At 36.4% G+C, this 19,538-nt stretch overlaps 1 protein-coding gene across 8 annotated transcripts in view; it reads right to left on the reverse strand.

Moving 5' to 3' along the window:
- The window catches only part of LOC137617210 (trithorax group protein osa-like), a 103,490-nt gene extending 87,469 nt beyond the window's left edge, over positions 1-16,021 (reverse strand). For 2 of the 8 annotated variants that reach the window (XM_068347135.1, XM_068347134.1), the window contains exon 1: positions 12,805-13,191. In XM_068347135.1, the coding sequence (XP_068203236.1) occupies positions 12,805-12,841 (37 nt within the window). In that variant the 5' untranslated portion in view covers positions 12,842-13,191. Of the gene's footprint in view, positions 1-12,804; positions 13,193-14,603 lie in introns of those variants that run through there. The other 6 variants (XM_068347139.1, XM_068347141.1, XM_068347136.1 and 3 more) reach the window with 6 other exon arrangements.
- Between the last annotated feature and the right edge of the window lie 3,517 nt (positions 16,022-19,538).

The raw sequence follows: 19,538 nt of genomic DNA on the forward strand, positions 1-19,538 counted from the left end.
AGAGAGAGAGAGAGAGAGAGAGAGAGAGAGACTTCCCATACTATTATTTAATGACTACTTACTAACCAATAACTTCGGGATAAAATAGAAAAGGTTTTAGTCATAAATGCCAGGTTCATCTATCAGAATACTTCAATGTGCGTAAAATATTACTTCAACCTATACATGCGACCTGAACACACACCTAACAAAATTCATGACAATTCATTTCATCAATGAGTTCAAGAATCTATTGATTAGTAAATAACAACCACGCGTCTACATAACAACAGGGTACAAGAAGATCAATAGTTGGTCAAACCATTTATAAGAAGTTTAACAAAATTTCTTCCATCAAATCATTTTGTGTAGTAAGATTAATATAACCCTAACTAGAAAAACAATGAGAAGCCAAAATGTTCATCATTAATATATAATGTAGAGCGAGATTACATCAGAATTCTAATAAACATTACATCAGAATTCTAATACAGTATTTTTTTTATATAAAATCCATAATTATCTAATTGATTGGAAAGTAATGCAGAATTTTATTCAAACTGTTAAAAAATAAACACGACCAAAACTTCCCTCTCAATACAATGTCACAAACAGCAGGGGGTCACCAAGTATTAAAGATCTAATTGCATAAAGTTCACACAAAGACAAAAAAAAAAATATGAACCAAACTACAATAAATATTCCAACCTTCTCCAGAAAAGGTTAGATGTTTGTTTTTTAGAAAATTGCTGAGAGAGAGAGAGAGAGAGAGAGAGAGAGAGAGAGAGAGAGGTGGCAAAGCCCTGTGTGGGAGGTCAGACATCCCTAAAAACCACTTTTTCTTTCAGGTTGCACCCCTTCACTTCCTTCCGTAAGGAGCGATTAAAGCAATGACTGGCATAATATACGCCCCAACAGCTGAAGAACGGTGAAACACTTGATGAGGTTTCCCTTCCCTGAAGCCTACGTTTACATTTGTTCCTGGAGCATCTTCTAAACAAGGAAGTGTTAAGTGGGAGATAGTTGATGGTGTATATAAGAATGAAATGTACAACTATTATTTCACAAGCAGCAAACGATGTTCAACCGAGTGAAATTACTTTCTAATATATATGAAGAGTATATAAGTTCCATTATTGGTGTTCACGTTCAAACATTGGATAAGAGCTAGGCTAGGTTCTGTTAGTTAATTTTTACAAATGAAAACTATGCCATTTCGTATTCTTAAACTAACAGAAATTCAAAAGGCTTCCCCATCAGTCAGTATTTTTATAGGGGCGATTGGTTAGTTTTGCGCAAATAAACAAGTTTGTCTCGGAAAGGTTAAGTTCTTGTGGTGTGTTTCCAAATTTGTCTACCTTCACATATAATTACAAAGTACAAAAACAACACACACACACACACATATATATATATATATATGTATATAGTATATATATATATATATGTATATATATATATATATATGTATATAATATATATATATATATATATGTATATAATATATATATATATATACATATATATAAACACATATATATATATATATATATATATATACACATATACACATATACAGTATATTACCAGGAACTCTATTACTATGACATTCTTCACCTCTGAATGAAGTTTGAAAAATATCTAGCTTGTCAATTACATGTCAGTAATTCATGTGTCTCTAAAATCTAAGGATATATTTACAAATGAACACTTGTTGAATGTCACGCTCTCTTTACGGATTCAAAAACTAACGGAATACTGTATGGACGGTATCAACACCAGAAATCACAATAGTCTAACTTAATTCTTATATGAAAGCAAAAATAATGGATATATCGTATATGTATACTTTATGTATATAGCCTATACATTCATACACACGAGTAAATGCACAAATATACACAGCATAAGATAGACCGTTGAACAAAATTCGAATACAGTATACTGAGAGAGAGAGAGAGAGAGAGAGAGAGAGAGAGAGAGAGAGAGATTCAAAATGGAGGCGACTGCAATGTGTGAGAGTGCGTATGGAGGTCAACGGCCGCCCGCCATTGCGAGACTGGAGAAGACAAACAGTGCACAACGAGAGAGAGAGAGAGAGAGAGAGAGAGAGAGTTGAACTACGTAGAAAAGCCATCCATAAAATGCCCAAAGCTCAAGTATATAAGAACAATCATAATCCAATTCATCACCCAACGACTTAACACAGGCAGGACATTTGCTTTTGCATTCGCCACAGTGGAGGTACCCAAACTTCAATTGAGTATTTAGTAACATTTTAGATATTCAGTACTGATAAAATGTTAAGTCAACAATAGTGCCTTTATATATATATATATATATATATAAACCACAAGTGGAAGGACATGTCTGAGGCCTTTGTTCTGTAGTGGACTAGTAACGGCTGTGTGTATACTGTGTGTGTATGTATATATATATATATATATATATAAATATATATATATATATATATTCTGTACATTTATATACATATGTGGCCTACATTAGATTTAAACTAAAATAAGATATAGAGCCTACACTATATATAAACTATATTAACGAGAAAAAACAAATTGTAATTTCCAAGAGTATTCTAAGATATCGTGTCTTAATCTAGCACAGTAACGCAAGCTATCTTTGATGTTATCTTTTCCTATTCTTTATATATGTCAATGTTTGTACTGTAAGTAAGGTACGGGACTTTTATCTCAACAACTTGACTGTCAGCCACTTCAATATGTATTACCTCCTTGACTATCTAGAAATCTTAATAAACATTAAAAGAATAAAATAAAGAGACCTTTTTATGCTTCAAAAACTCTTTAACTTTGACTTGGCTTAACTTTACGTAGTGTTCAAGATTCTAAGGCATCATTGGAATAACGTAAACCACCATCTAGCTCCGATTCCATATAATCTCACATTAAAATATTCATAGACTGCATGATATAAGTGTCCCTGCATAATGAATAATAATGGAACTATCATTCTGATAGAAAGAGTTCGTTTTCTTGCAACGTTCCTTTTCTGCCTTTCACTAATTTTTCACTTGCCATTCGAACTCTTAAAAATCTGATTTCCTTGCGCGCGCGCGCGTGCTCTCTCTCTCTCTCTCTCTCTCTCTCTCTCTCTCTCTCTCATCCGTAAACCTACTCCCAATAGCAGTAAAACTTGCACAATATTGAGTCACTAACAGATGGCTAACCAGCACCAAGTTGTAAATCCTTATATAGCGAGTCATTTAGACCTATCTTACACGTATTGTACTATTATCATTCTAATATATATATATATATATATATATATATAAAGATAAATACAAAGAATAATTCCATTTATCAGGAGAAATTTATAAACAGGCAGTTACAAATATATAAATATACATACTGCAGTTACTTCTTTATCTGAATTGGCAAAAAAAAAAAAATCCCCTAAAGCTTTAATACACACACATCATGATTCTATTTTGCGGCAGCTTTTCTGCTTACTCCAAAGATAGGCCTACTTCTGGAAATCAACCATCGTCGAAAATAATATCCATTATGCAATCTTTATAGTTCTAATTAACTCATCTTCCTTTTGAAACCTTTTAAACTTCATTCAGCTCCTCTTCAAGGACCCCCAAATTTGCATGAGTCAATATTTAATTCAAGTATTACTTTTTTATATCAATTGTCCTTTCTCTGACCACTGGCACTATTTTTAAAGATGCAGAACAGTCATGAAGACACACGCAACCATAACTCTGATCCCACTTCACACCAAACCAGTGATTCCTGGATGTGCACTCTCAAAAACCCAGTATCAAAATACTGTATTTCCACAAAACGTTCTTAGATATTTTTCTTCCAGGGATATATTTTTTTTCCTTTTACTTTGGAACTCATTCATAATTGTTTCATTAACACCATCTGTGAAACCTCTACCTTTGCCATAACCAAACTTGTTCCCCTTACCATTCTCAAACAGATGTCATACATGACCCATGTTTACTATTAGATACAGTGCCTACATAAAACTCTCTCTCTCTCTCTCTCTCTCTCTCTCTCTCTCTCTCTCTCTCTAAAATCCATTCTGCCTTGACTGCTTCACCTATTCCACGATTAGTCCTTGTCTTATTATATTATCATTCCTTATAATTTAGTATTTAACATCAGACATTAACTGCTTTCACCATAATTTACAATTCTATTGAATTTAATTCATCTGATAATCACTTATAAAAAAACAAAATTTCAGTGCAGTGGACTATCAACTGTTGATGAATAATATATATATATATATATATATAATACACACACACACGGGTGTATTATATATATACACACACACACGGGTGTATTATATATATACACACACGGGTGTATTATATACACACACACGGGTGTATTTTCAACGAATAGTAACAACTGTTTAGTAATGTTAAGCAAATTGATTTGATTAATAACATTTGGGCAAAATAAAGGCTAGGAAGGTCATTCAGCACTCAGCCAAGGAGATAATTGAAGGGAAAATGTCGCAGCTGCATTATGAAAAATAAGTTGGGCAGCAAGCTGGAATAAATTAAGGGAACAGAGGTAAATGATAAAATAAAGTTAAATAAAAAGTAAACGGTGCATCATGAAATGTTTGTTCATAAGCCAAGTGTTCCAAAGGCACAGGATAATTGCATTCCAAAGACACAAGATAATTACGAAGACATTGAGAGAGCGCGCGAGACTAAAACGAGAAGAGGCCTTCATCTAAGGCCAAATATTACAATAGACAATCTGGAAGAAAGCGCCAACCTTGCACGGATGAGGGTGGACTTAATATGGCCTTTCAAATAAGTTAAATTACAAGCAAACATTTCTAACTGTGGATGACAAAGAGGTAATAATATATATTGTAAACTATTTCCACGCACTATGTGATAGAGAGAAAGCAGCCGTTCCTAGCGGTACCCTGTTCATGAACGCAATCGGAAAAATTTTCCTGACAGTACATGATAGAAGTTTAACAATCACGGGTCTACATAACTATAGGGTAGAAGAAGATTAATAATGGGTCAAACCATTTAAGACATTCTTTCAGAAATTTCTTTCACTTGTACTTTATATAATGATATTCAGATAAATATAAATATATATACTGTATTTTATACACACGTGTGTATATACATATACATACATATATATATATATATATATATATACACATACATATACACATATATATAAACAAGTTCAAAATATTTATGCTTAAAAAGTAAAAAATCAAATGGTAATTACTCGTAACACAACAATTTACGAGGTACAGTATGCAACAAGATAAAAGTAATAAATTATTTGAGAATGAAAACCAAATTCGCCTTCATGATGAACGATCGTCTTTTTATATCCATTAAATATATATATATATAAAAAATACCCAAAGACGAAGAATAATGCAGCTTCAATATTTAAAAATAACACACATAACTACTGTAATTCAAACAATATATTCAATGGCAATGCATATAAAAATATACAAACTAAGGGCTTCATTTCTGGTGAAATCACTACACATGTTAAGGCGACGGAAGCCGCAATGCTTCCAAGAATTCGACCTCTTAATACCCCCCCCCCCCCCTTCCCTACCACCCTTTATCCCAGTCTTGCAAGTTACTATCGCTCTCACTGCCACTATAATGAGGTTGTGGTTGTTGTTCCGACCCCGTTATACAAACTTTTTTAACTGTGCCGCTTTATAGATGCGGTAAAGCAACTTCAATGATGAGAAGGAAAAAAAAATATTCGGGTTCACTTTCACATGACCATGAAGACACTTTGAAACTAAAAAAAGCATCTATGAGTGACTTATGGAGTTTTAATATTTCTTATATAAACACAGGACGCAATTTAATTTTTTCTTCAGGAACCCATTGGTAAGTTTGTTGAATTATTCGTAAGTGTTCCGAGTTGGTTAATAGCTAATATGGTGGTTGAAAACACTGTTAGAGCGACAAACTATTTTACTCACAAGGGGCAACCTAGGCTATCACCAACTTTAACGGGATTTTCAATTAATATATAGTAAATGTATGCTAAAGATGATTAGCTCACTACATCTGTTCAAAAATTGCAGAGAATGCTTTCATGTTGAACAGACTGACCTACCATCTCCGTTGGCGGTTCACTCGGGCACGCTATCTTATTTCTGCTCATGTCATTTCGAAATTTTTATAGTTATAAATGATTTGATGTTATTCTTAAATATCTTTTAGTTTATTTTCTTTCCTCTCTGAGCCTATAGCATTCTGCATTTCCAACTAGGAGAGAAATAATATATGATAGATATATTATAGATAGATATAACGTTATTCTAACTATCTTGAGAGATTTTATATTTAATATTCATTGCCACTTCAGGTAGTTTTTTTTCTTATTTCTTTTCCTTAATGGGCTCTTTTTCACTGGTGGAGCCCACGGAGCTTATGTCATCCTGCTCTTCCAACTAGGGTTGTATGTTAACTAGAAATAATAATAATGCAAGCAATGACCCTGGTCTTGCATAAAGATTGAACTTCACAATATGCTAGCCACAGCAAACCAACAAAATTCACATGGCCATTATAAAACTATTGTCATATAGCAACACAAAACCCGGTCAGGAAATAACAACGACGTAGAAGTTTTAAATACAAAATTACTAAGTAAGTAAGATTACTGATGTGAACTACTAGACAACGTACCATAGCATATACATAAATTTCCCAATCACACATTATGACAATGTAGATTATCTGGCATTACAGCCACCAGGATAAATAATCGCCCCCCACTGCTACTAACAAACTTGATTTCCAAAAATGCAAGATTTCAGAATATCATAACCCTTGCATATGAGAGAGAGAGAGAGAGAGAGAGAGAGAGAGAGAGAGAGAGAGTGTGTGTCCAAGGAGTTAAAAATTAGACCGTAAATGGTTTTCCAGAACATTGCCTTTGAATACATTATGCCTACAGAGTGTAACACCGTAAAACCGGTTCCCAAACAAACATCACAAGACGCATTCCTTCAAGGTGTTTAATTTCTCTCGCCACATTTTCATCTCGACAGGTTGCTAATGACAATAATCTTATAGCACGATCTTGCAGGAAAGGTCAACACGAACATAACCTTTAATTTTATGCGCCATTAATGTAAATACTTCTGTTCATATCTTCTCCAGAATACGGTGCTTAAATACTTTAAAAATAAGATCACCATTGTACCATTTTTTTCAAGGGCATTGAGAAACAAGGTCATTGGCAAATCTCGGATTTCGTTCACACCAAAGACGAGGAATGAAAGATAATACAAAAACAAAACAAAAGTTTACGGCATCTTAGGCAAATGTTATTGTCATCGCATTTAAAATATTGTGATAATTGTTAGATCAGATTATGTTCAAGCACGAACACTGCTGATTATTAAGGAATTTAAAGTCAAACCACCAAAAAGATATGACTAAACAATATTGTCAGATGCACTACATAAAATATTTTCATTTGACAATATAAACACTACCACCAATTACTGGTCAAATTTGCATCAAAATTAAATCCCGCTGCTTTTGAAAAACTTCAAAGTATGATATCTTTAAGTATTAAAAAATAAAATGGATTTCCAGCTTATTTACTACTTCATGAAATAAAAATACCTTATCCCTCCCTGGTCGACAACGAAGTGATAAAACCACAATCTGTTACTAACGTATCGAGAACGGTGGTTACCTCATGTACACAGCTGACAATTTCGTAATTTCAAATTTTATGTAAACGTTTGCAATATAAGTTTCATAAAAAAAATATCGCTATTTCTTTACACAATCAAGTAAAAATCCGTGAAAGTAAACTTAAAAGCCTTACAGAGGAAGTCACAATATCTAGACAAACAAGAAAATGAACGAAGTCGTCCCAAAAATTATCAAATTCTAAAATGTACAAAGTTCATAATTCGAAATGCAAAACCAATTCCATAAAAAAAAATGAGTTATATTTAATAATAAAAAAAATCATGTTCAACGGCCATTATTGTAATTGCAAAATCCCATGAGTTATAAATAAAACCAAAGCCTATATAAAATCCACATGTCCTTCCCCCAAGATGATGTGACGAATGAAATGCACTTTGCGTAAAGGCTAACACGGAACCCGAACCAAATGCACCCACACAGGAGGCATTTGCATAAATGCAATAGCTGAAACGTTGAGGCAATAATAGCGTGGGAACGTTATCACAAACATGACCTTGCCCCCTATTACTAGGTTGGTAGAAGAGGAAGGGAGAGGGAGGAGGAGAAGGGAGGGGAGGGAGACCGAAAGATCTTTCCGACACCTATCCTCTCCTTGGACCCTATTAGGGGACAGACCCAGGCCGATCCCTCCCTCCCTCCACAGTCCAGCTCGGCTATTAGTCCAGTCTTCTTCATCGTCACTACATTTAATGATTCCTCTGTGAAACGCTCACTTCACACAGTCTCACTGACCTAAAACCATTCCTTAGCGCTCGCCGCCTTTATTAACAGTTTATATCAAGGAGCAATACCAGACGGCCAATCACCAAATCCTTTCCGCTAACACCCTATAATGAACAATACTAAAAACAATCTCAATCTCTCTCTCTCTCAAGAAGGCCAAATTATACTATCAAATCAAGCGGGACCACGTGGTAGACAGCTAACCCCCCCCCCCCACCCCCAATCTCGCAGGCCGGAAAGGGTCGACTGACCATATGACTCCATCATAATATTAGTGCAAATAGAGACCTTCCTTTTTTGGAACATATTAGCACTATGCAGATAAGTTTTGAACTCATGTTCTTGTGTACCAATAATATAAAATAAAATCCCACTAGACATCCAATAGACTTCAGATATTGTTTTCAAGAGCTGAAGAATTGTTTTCTGTGCTTCAATTATGTAGATTTGACAATCAACGTGCAATATACGGTGTGTAATGTTAAATAACTAAGAATGTATAAGATATACTGAAGGCAAAGATCCTGTAAAGAGCCGGGTTCCCCTACAGTATATGACCAGAAAAACCGCCCCTAAAGTACAGTATAGTAATAACTAGAAGATGGCTGTCGTTGGGTATCACTAACTGTTGTCAAATGAATGACAATTGAAAGCATTTCATTCCCAAAATCCAACTTTTGTAACCACTAATACTAAGTTACTAATAAAATTGCTTATTTCAATTCCCATACAACTTTAGCTCTAGGGAACCTTTCATTCTAATCGAAAAATTCTTTGTCGGCCTTCGGCACCCTTGAAATATAAGTCATCCATTAGGACCCACTTAAGCTCTCTAATAGCTTATCCCTATCTGATTCTGCTAGACCCCCTGTTGTCCCCACACGGGGACAACTACTTTTATCAAAATGTTAATGGACACATTAGGCTAATTTCGGACATAAAATGGCTTTCCGAAGCATGAATACAAGCAAAAATCCGAATGAATACTCTCAAACAAGAAACAAAACACACAGAACCTCGTATATTAAAAACTGGTCGCAACTATCGCTGTCGGTAATGCTAAGTCAGTCACTCTCGGTTATTACCTTAGTTGAGGTAATTTGCTTAGTTTTAATATAAATTTGAAGCTACGGATATCTCTCATGTCATTTCGATTCTACTAATTTTAACGTCAAGCAAATTTAAAATGTTTTAAGGCAATCTAAGGTAAAAAGCAACAGCATATAAGGTAATGGCCACATGCTCAAGTTTAAACCCCCGGGTCACTATACATAAAATGAAAAAAAAAAAAAAAACTTTATATAAATAAATATATAGTTAAAACCACACTTCACATCCTTTACTAATACCTAACATTTCAAACCATTCCCTTCCATGGTTGACTAGCTATCTGTTCTCACTCTTATTTCACCCACCGTTCCTAAATTCTAAAAAAAAAAAGACCTTAACCAAGTCATATTTACCAAGAGTAGTAACACTGGAAGGGAGTGTACTATTCATGGAGTATAGTAGCAGAGTCAACAATATCAAAATGACCCTTCGCAACGCATAACGACATCAACCCATTAAATGCAAATTCCGCGACCTCTGAATTAAATAATTAAACGATGCATATTTAGCGAGGAGTCTCAAAGCTCACAGGAGGCCAGCTAACAAGTGACCGGGGTCATCAAAAGCTTATGAAATCTCAAAGGTTAATTGCAGGTAATATTATGTGACATGTCATATGCGAATGATTTCGCTAAATGTCTTAATAAGTTGATGTATAACACATGTCATTTTACACACTATATATATATATATATATATATATATATATACACATATATATACACATATATATACATACATATATATGTATATATATATACATATAAATATACTATATATATATACATATATATATATATATATATATATATATACACACACATATATATATATATATATATACATATATATATATATATAAACTTAAGGATTTAAAGCAAGGACTGCAACTGCTTTGATAACGTGGATTTCATAATTAATACTGCATGCGCTGTGATACCATAGAATGTACAGGGTCCCCCATAAGGGGCTATAGGACCAGGAAAACAGTCCCTCAAAGTACATATAGCATCCTATACATATGCCATGTATATATATACTAGTGAACACTTAGTCAAAAACGACGGCAGAATATCTAAATACATATGCATACACACGCACGTAAACCTCACCCCTATCACCAGGGTATGACTAATCCTTCCCTATCCGAGGGACGGATAGAACCAAGTATCCAGAATATATAAATATATATATATATATTATATATATATATATATATATATATATATATATATATATATATATAATCCAATCACTGGCTCTATTATATAGGGAAGATATATTACAATGTATTTATACTATAAAGTATAAATAAAAGTTATTCTTCAGTACAGTATTGGAAGGATACAGCTACCAAAGCACAGTAAAATCTAGATTATGACTAAGTAATTATAAATGTCAATGACAACACCGCTGGATTTATCCGATACAAAAATAAGACCTATGTTGAAAACATCACATTACGCCACTATGTTTCTATATTTTCGACCCATACAATCAGATCAAAACGGCTGTAAAATTGCATAGCCGTTCTTATCCAATTCCGTTAAGAAGATATTCTATCAATACACATTATACCATGAGTATGGCATTTTGCAGAACAAAAAAAAATCTTTCCATTAGCACTGAACATAAAACAGAAACTCCAACAATACTACTCAGGTCCACATATAAGACGCGCAGAATATTATCGGCGCTCACATGACCGCTGTACGGCGGGAAACTTTCTAGCGGTATATTGGCACAAGCGCATGGCCAAGACTCCATCGGACATGAGCACAGGCAAAGTTTGGACTGCAAATAAAATATCACTACAAAACAGAGAGAGAGAGAGAGAGAGAGGAGAGAGAGAGAGAGAGAGAGAGAGAGGAGAGAGAGAGAGAGAGAGAGTAGTAGTAATACGGCGAAACCATGATTTGCGTCACTTTCATCGGCGAATAATATGCGCAGAAACATTTCACATAAACGATATGAAATGGCAAAACTATAAGTCATTTCTTTCTCATACTGCTAACACAATCACTAAATATAAACAAAAACTATTTCCTCAACGGCCATAAGTAGTGATAATTTTATCACGCCGCAAAAAGCTTACATAGCGACATATCGTTGTTATTTTACACTCCATATTTGAGGGCTCCAACAGTTAACGATAGATTTTTTTCAAACTAGTTACACTTCCGACATAAGTTTTCAAACACATGTCATCGAGTTTCACTAAGCACATCAGTATACTGTAAACACATTCTGTGATGCGTATTATGTATAGTCTTTATATTTGCCTACCATCACAGTAATATTTCAAATTACGAAATATGCAGATGAAAAAGTTTTCAATCTAGATTTTAATCTCCCTTTATGTGCTAGGGCAAGTCTTCGCTATATAATCGAAACATTAAGTACACATCTGCAGGCAGGTTAAAGCAGACAAACTTTCATTGGCACTGTTCAAGTCATGAAATATATGGTTCAACATCGAAAACTTGAGCGAAAAATATCGCACTTAAGTATTTTCAAAAAACCATTATTTAAATTTTTAGAGTTAAATTCCGTATTGCTCTTGTTTTTTTATTTTTTTTTTTGCGTTTACACAATTCACAAATATTGTTATAACAACGTCGCTTTGTGAAGTTCTGTCACTAAGGCCGTTCATGCACAACGCTATGATTTCACTAGCGACACACACCGCTCCCCGAACAGCGCACTAGCTCGGGACAAACAACGGTATATATCAACACATCACTGAGTTTAAATACAAAGTTTCTTTGAAACAGTAACACATCACATCATGCACAACGAAGCCAACTGAAACTAAAATACTGAGATCAAGTCATAATGCCAATTACAATTGTCATTGTTTAAGTTTTGATAATCGACCACCACACAAATATATATAGCACATATAACACTCCTTTCTCTTCCCACATCATTCATCACTTAGATCGTGGTTAAAACTATATAGGTATTAACAGAATAAAATATTAAGGTATTAAATGGATAACATATGTTCTCGAAAATAGTCGCTATAAAGTCACCATAACTAAAACATCATGGAAATGTATAGTTAGGCTAACTGGACAAATAAGGGATATTCAAAATACACTTAAGGACTTCCCAAATAACTCTAAAGTAAGGAATATACATTTACAAAGCCAAGAGACACTTTATACAAAATAACAATAAGAGTATTCTGATTTTATTCCAATGCTAATCTAGGAAAAACATTACGTACCTACCACCGGTATGGGGAAATATGCCGCATTCTGAGAACATCCCCAAAGTAAGCGTTCAATGGCTAATAATATAGGCCGATCACACCAAGTAATTCACCTTAGCGCTGTACAATACCTAAAGTTACAACACACTGCTATTAATTTATCAATATACCAAATAGTGAGCTTTTGAAATCACTTCACTGATATCTAAGTTAAAATTTGCTATTTTCCGAAAAACACATTTTTTTCAAATAATTCCATTAATACACATCAGCAGGTTATAAGATTCGTGTATTTCGAATAATCACTATACAATCCAGCGCTATATAACTTCCAGTGTCTCTAGACGTGGCCAACTATAACAGTCTCCACCATTCGAATACACACACAGACACACATACATAAAGAGGAGGCATCTCAGCCTCTGGGTTGAACGTGAGATAACCGAGAACGCAGGCCTATCCCGTAACCTTCCCCCACACCCTACACCAACGGCCACCCACCCACCCCATGCCCTGTCTCTCCCCCCATCCACACACACAGAAACACCCAACCACTCCCTGCACCGCTTTCCTTCTAAACGACTTTGCAATGGCCATCACCCTACTACTGACACCCAACCTCCTTGGACTCCCTTAAGACTTTGGCAGTGCCTTCATGAATTTGATTGTTAAAATAGGGGGGTTGAAAGATGAGGGGGGGGGGGGTTATGGGGGAAGGAGAGAATTCAACAAACAAAGAGTGTAGAGAGAGAGAGTGGCGTCATCCACCACCGCCGTCCCCAAATGTTGCCATCACCACGTCCATTTTCCCCTGAAAATTTTCCCTTCAAAAAAAACGTCTGAAATCGAAAACGTTAGTGTGATGTGTGCACATGCGGCCAAACAACACGTGGGGCTAGGAGTTTTGGGCAAGAACCTCCAATCCTTTTAATAATCAACAATTACCATTCGCTCCTTGGTCAACAAGGGCGTATGCCACAGCACCCACCCTTCTTTATTATCTATTTAAGACGAAGTTAGAGCAAAACTGTGCTCAAAAAACGTTTATGAGACTTGGGTTAGTCGAGCCACGTTGGCATTGTTTACAACATGTCACGTGCGTAAGGGAAGCCCTGACATGAAAGTAAATAATTGACATGTAATGCATATTGCAACTTTGCTTGTTTCGCCTTCTCCGATAACTTTCTTCTTGGGGACAAAAGTTGCCAGGTGGTCCTTTACACATCTCATTCTGCAAGATAAAAAGGTGATAAGAGTGGAAATGAAGTAGAAATAATAGAAAAAGTGTGTAGTAGTATTTGGAAGAAGAGGTGAATGTGGTAAGTGTCCTCCCCGCCTGACCGCCACCGCGGGTCGCCTAGCAGGCCAGCCGAGCCAGCCAGCCCTTGCGTCTTCCCCGCCTGAGCGCCACCACCCAGGCCCTCCATGCAAAAACTGGGGTGGGTGATGCTGGTATCAGCTGATGAACACTCACACACACCCCACGCTGCCCACTACACACATCACCACGCCCACACATACGCCCATAACACCATTATCATTACCAATAACCCACGGGCGTGAGGTTGCAAGTATTACCCCTCTGACGAATGGACGAAGTTTAGGTTTGGGCGGCTGCCTAGATGGGTGTCCTGTGACATCAGCTGATCGACGATGACCTGACAGCTGCCCCAATCATCTCGAGAAGCCTAAAACCCTTAAAAATGGACTCTGTAAGACTCCTAAAATCCGCCCCAATCATCTCTAAGCAGCTTCATACACTCGTTGCCACTCTCACACCAACACAACCTAACCCCAGAAAGAAGCCTCGATATTTACCTGTTCGTTGGGTCTGACGGACTCCAGATCCGTGTGACTTTGGGCGTAGATGTTGTAGGAAACCTATGCGATGGTCGTGGGCGTGAAGGTGAAGGCGTTGAGGCGGCGTGGTGGATAAAATAAGTGGGTGTGTTGTGAGGGAACAGAGCAGCAGCCGCCGGTATCGACCAACGTATAAGACCTGTGGCCCGGCGAGAGTAGGCGAGCGTCACCAACACACCAACACTTCTCGCCAACACTACACCACCACCAACACTCCTACACCAATACACCACCTTCTTATACAACCTGGTACCCTCAACTATCACTTACACAACACCTAACACCAGTACTTTTGATCGAAATGAGGCAGAAGCACCATCTTCGTGTTCCACTACAAAAAGTGCGCGGCGCGACTAACCGATTTTCAGAGTGGCAGTTGTTCTATCACTGCACAATTCACATCCAAACGAGGCAATTTCCTGCACTTTTCGGCACTCACATCACTCACTACACTTAGATCCACGTTTTGGACGTCATTTTAGACACATATCCTGCACCTGACCAGTAACTTTGGTGACTTAAAGAGTGAGGGAAAGGGTCTAGCGTCGCCTCTCTTGCCGTGTTACTAGTGTGTGTGCGGCGCTGAACAAGGGAGTGTGGCGGGGTCCCACAGCCAACCAACAACCGCCTTTTTTATTCCATATTTTGCCTCTTTTCTCACTTTTGCCTTGTTTAACGCACGCTACGGACACACTAAACTTTCTCATGAGACTCCATCATCGGATATGTATCCATGGATTGTGTGAAATGAAGAGAAAACACCCAACAAACTGAATAATCAACTTGTTTGTTACTTAGGGTTTGGGCGCCAGATGGCAGCAGAGCGCAACCGGCCGCATTAACAAGTATTACTCCAGCCGCACGATTTCTTAGTTTGAAACACATTTGTCTCCTTCAAACTGCGCTTAAACGCTCTTTTCTTGTATTCATATTATTCTAATAATTATAAACTTTAAAAATAATACATTAGTTTTTCTATAAACTCATACTTTGCGCGAATGGTACGGTAATGTACGACAGTTTCGGCACAATGTGGCAGCAAAGCACGGCTTGAGGGTTTTCCAACGCCGGCGGAGGAAAGACGTGATCGATGCAACGGCTTGGCCAACACTGTCGATTCACGCACAACTTTCATAAATTAAAGTTGCTTCTCAGTTCTCCGAAGGGTTGTTTTAATGCAGCAAAATGTTGTGTGACTACTAAGAACGTTCACTTATTCGACAATTTTAGGGTCGAACTTCTGTCTCGAAAAGGGCCCTTCGAATGTCATAGTGGATGTATAAAGGAAAAAATTATGAAAGTTTTGCTTCTGTATGACTGCGTAGTGAGCAGCTGTTCGTAGAGTCAGCCAGCAGCGGTCCTCCCTCTAGCTTGCCCGACCCTCCATGACCGTCTCTCTCTCTCTCTCCCTCTCTCTTTCTCTCTCTCTCCACCACTTGTACCTCTCGCTACTTCACCCCACCACGTATTCTCTCTCCACCGGTTCTCGCTGTACACCCAGCGTTGCTTCATCAACCCCTGAGTTCCCCGGCGCTGAACACCAGTGTGAGCGTTATTTTGCTATTTTATTTAAGAGTACAGTAATGTCAAAGCTATATTTCTATCACTGTTCCCTTTGAATTCTTAAAATAAACCCTGCAATAGTTTCTTGCACAACATATTCAGAAAGAAATACACAAATTCCACCAACGTTTAAAATAATCCAGTCCTTTTGAAACTAACCCCCCCCTCCCTCCTCCTCTCTCTCCCTACCTCATCATAATTCCTTCCTCCACCAACACCAAAAACCCGGAGTCGCATATGTTGCTTGCGGCTTTATCACTTACGTAACTTTTTTATTTTGATTTTCTGCCGCAACTTTTCTCTTGTAATCATGTTGAGATGTGAAGCGTACTTAATAACGCCAGGAACAATTAGACATCTGTTTGAAAGGGGGGTTTCTCACGCGGTTTATTTTTAGCAACTTCTTGTTACGCTAGTAAATCGTATGCTTTTCATTCATGACCTGCCTCAAGGATGCTGAACGTGTCTTCTATTTCCGGTCATTGACATCAGGGTTTTGGCAAGTAATTTTGCTAGGGTCTTTTAGCTAAACAGATGCTCGTTATAGCGGGAGCCTTTGTCTAAGTACGTGATGAAGTGAATTGTTGCTAATCCATTTTTTTTTAATAAAATCCCTTTACATTTCCTACTTCAAACTATCTCAAATAGCAACGTCCAGACTCTCTCTCTCTCTCTCTCTCTCTCTCTCTCTCTCTCTCTCTCTCTCTCTCTCTCTCTCTCTCTCTCTCCTCCTGAGATGTGTATAAAATATGGTATATGTTTTAATGTCTTCCACGACTGCAATTCCAGCAGTCTTGTCAGTTTTTTCTTCCTTTATTTTTTTTCCTTTAGAGAGAGGCTTGATGTTTGTATCTTGCTCAAGGTCAACGATCACGAGAAATCATTATTTTATGTGCTACACTTCAGTGAATGTCTTATTGCCATTAACCTCTATTGTGAGAAATTCGGGCTGTTATTATCGGAACATGCGAACTTCTCTGTTTGGGAGAAATTGATGAGAGGTGTAGGCTACCTTACGTGGTCTGGATTTTATGAAGTGGAATGTAAAATTTGAGATTACTGTAAGACGGCTTTCGTAAGTATATTAGTAATTGGGTCATCGGCCTCCATTGAATTACTTTCAATCTGTGACTGCGGTCAAGCGGGTTCACACACACGAAGTTTGTTTGTATGTATACATGTAATGTAAAATGTTTCACACACAAAGTTAGTGAATGTTTGTATGTATATATGTAATGTAAAATTTTTACATATGCCATTGTGGCAGGGTAAAACTGCACTGATAATCCCTGCTGTGTATTTATTATCAATAAAAGGAATAATTTGAGTTTAGTAAAAACACTCAAATAAGAAAATGTTTCTTAGCTGGTCAATCCATCATTTTCTCTCCCTTCCCCTGCTTCCTTTGCGGGAATAGACTCGTATAGAGACCACAAATAGAGAGGAGTGGAGGGGCATGTTTGAGGCCTTTGTTCTGCAGTGGATTAATCACGGCTGAAGATGATGGGAACATTCTAATATTTCCTGCAGTCTTAGCTTTCATTTATGAGAAATGATTAAAAAAAATTTGAATATCTCATGGTCGATAACAACGTTAAAATAAATGTTATAAATAAACTATGAAATGAGACTTATGTCAACCTGCTCATCAGACAAGCATTTGCAACAATTTTGAACTAAGTATATACACCAGATTAGGAAGGTCATTCCACAATCTGGTCACAGCTGGAATAAAATTTCAATTATACGGTAATAATAAACCTCATGATGAAAACGATAAGACTGTTACGATTAAATTCATAACTATTTTTCTGGGTCTTTATGACCAAAATCTTTGCCATGCCATATTACATAAACTAGTGAGTACACTTAAACTAGCTCTTTTGTAACTTCAAGTCAGCAGCGTACCTAGAGATCTAGGGATCCAGGGTGGCTGATTTAGTTAGGAGACCACATACCTTCCATGTACCCTGCAGAGTTTTTTTTTTATCTTTTTATTAAAAAGTTAAATTACATATTCTTTACAATCACAATATTTACAGTATAATCACATTTAATTGCATTTTTCTATAAACAAATCCATCTAATTTAACAATTTACATCACACATCTTGGTTTTAAATTTTAGTCACTCAAAAACAATAATTTATATACTTTTTGGTGAACATTTTACTCATTCTTTCTTTATAGATATTTTTCAAAAGCCACCGATCATATTGAAATTTACTCTTAAGAAAGGCATCTGTTTCCTCTTTCGTATATCGTTTCTTCTTACTGACCCAAACAGCATATAAATAAGTTCGTGGTAATTTTATATGTATACTTAAATGTTTTTATTTCCTGGCCCTGCTTTGGAGGATAAGGGGCCGTTTTCAAAAAAAGGGGGGAGGGGCCATCCAAGTCCTTCCTTCCTTAGCCATTCCATAATTCAAGTCTTGTTATGGAGAAATAACAAAAAAACATTTCTGATTCATACCAACGTTCAAGGTGATCCAAATTCATCCTTTGCACCTTGTTCAAATGCAATGTTTTTTATCCCCATTTTTCCAATTGGTGTTTTTAACTCTTAAGTGACGTAATTACGACACAAGGCAGTCGTAATTGCCTAGAAATTGCCAGACAGTTCACGCGTAACGACTCCATTGCTCATTTGGGTCTGTCGTAGTCATGCATTTATGCATGTATAAATCAGTGACGTATGTGCTGGTGTGACATAAGGTATTGAGCAAAGGGGGCGAGTGAAGAATCTTGTTACTGGATTTATTTACACATACAGGCACACACACACACACACACACACACACACACACATATATATATATATATATATATATATATATATATATAATATATATCCTTCCATACCATCGGATAGCACCCGAAATGAGTAAGACAACGATCACTATCACGTAAATACTTTTAAATGCTAAACAATGCACGAACCCTTGATTATATATATATATATATATATATATATATATATATATATATATATATATATATATATATATATATATGTGTGTGTGTGTGTGTGTGTGTGTGTGTGTGTTAAATTTTATAATAATGTATTCAGTGTCTAGAAACTCAGGAGGGAGGAATGAGTGAGAATATTCATTTAGAGCAGCTGATATATATATATATATATATATATATATATGTGTGTGTGTGTGTGTGTGTGTGTGTGTGTGTGTGTGTGTGTGTGTGTGTGTGTGTTAAATTTTATCATAATGTATTCAGTGTCTAAAAACTCAGGAGGGAGGAATGAGTGAGAATATTCATTTAGAGCAGCTATTGTTCAATTAATTTTTCGAGGAGACCCATGTATCATTCA

The sequence above is a fragment of the Palaemon carinicauda genome, chromosome 23, assembly GCF_036898095.1.
Source record: "Palaemon carinicauda isolate YSFRI2023 chromosome 23, ASM3689809v2, whole genome shotgun sequence".
NCBI classification, from domain to species: Eukaryota; Metazoa; Arthropoda; class Malacostraca; order Decapoda; family Palaemonidae; genus Palaemon; species Palaemon carinicauda.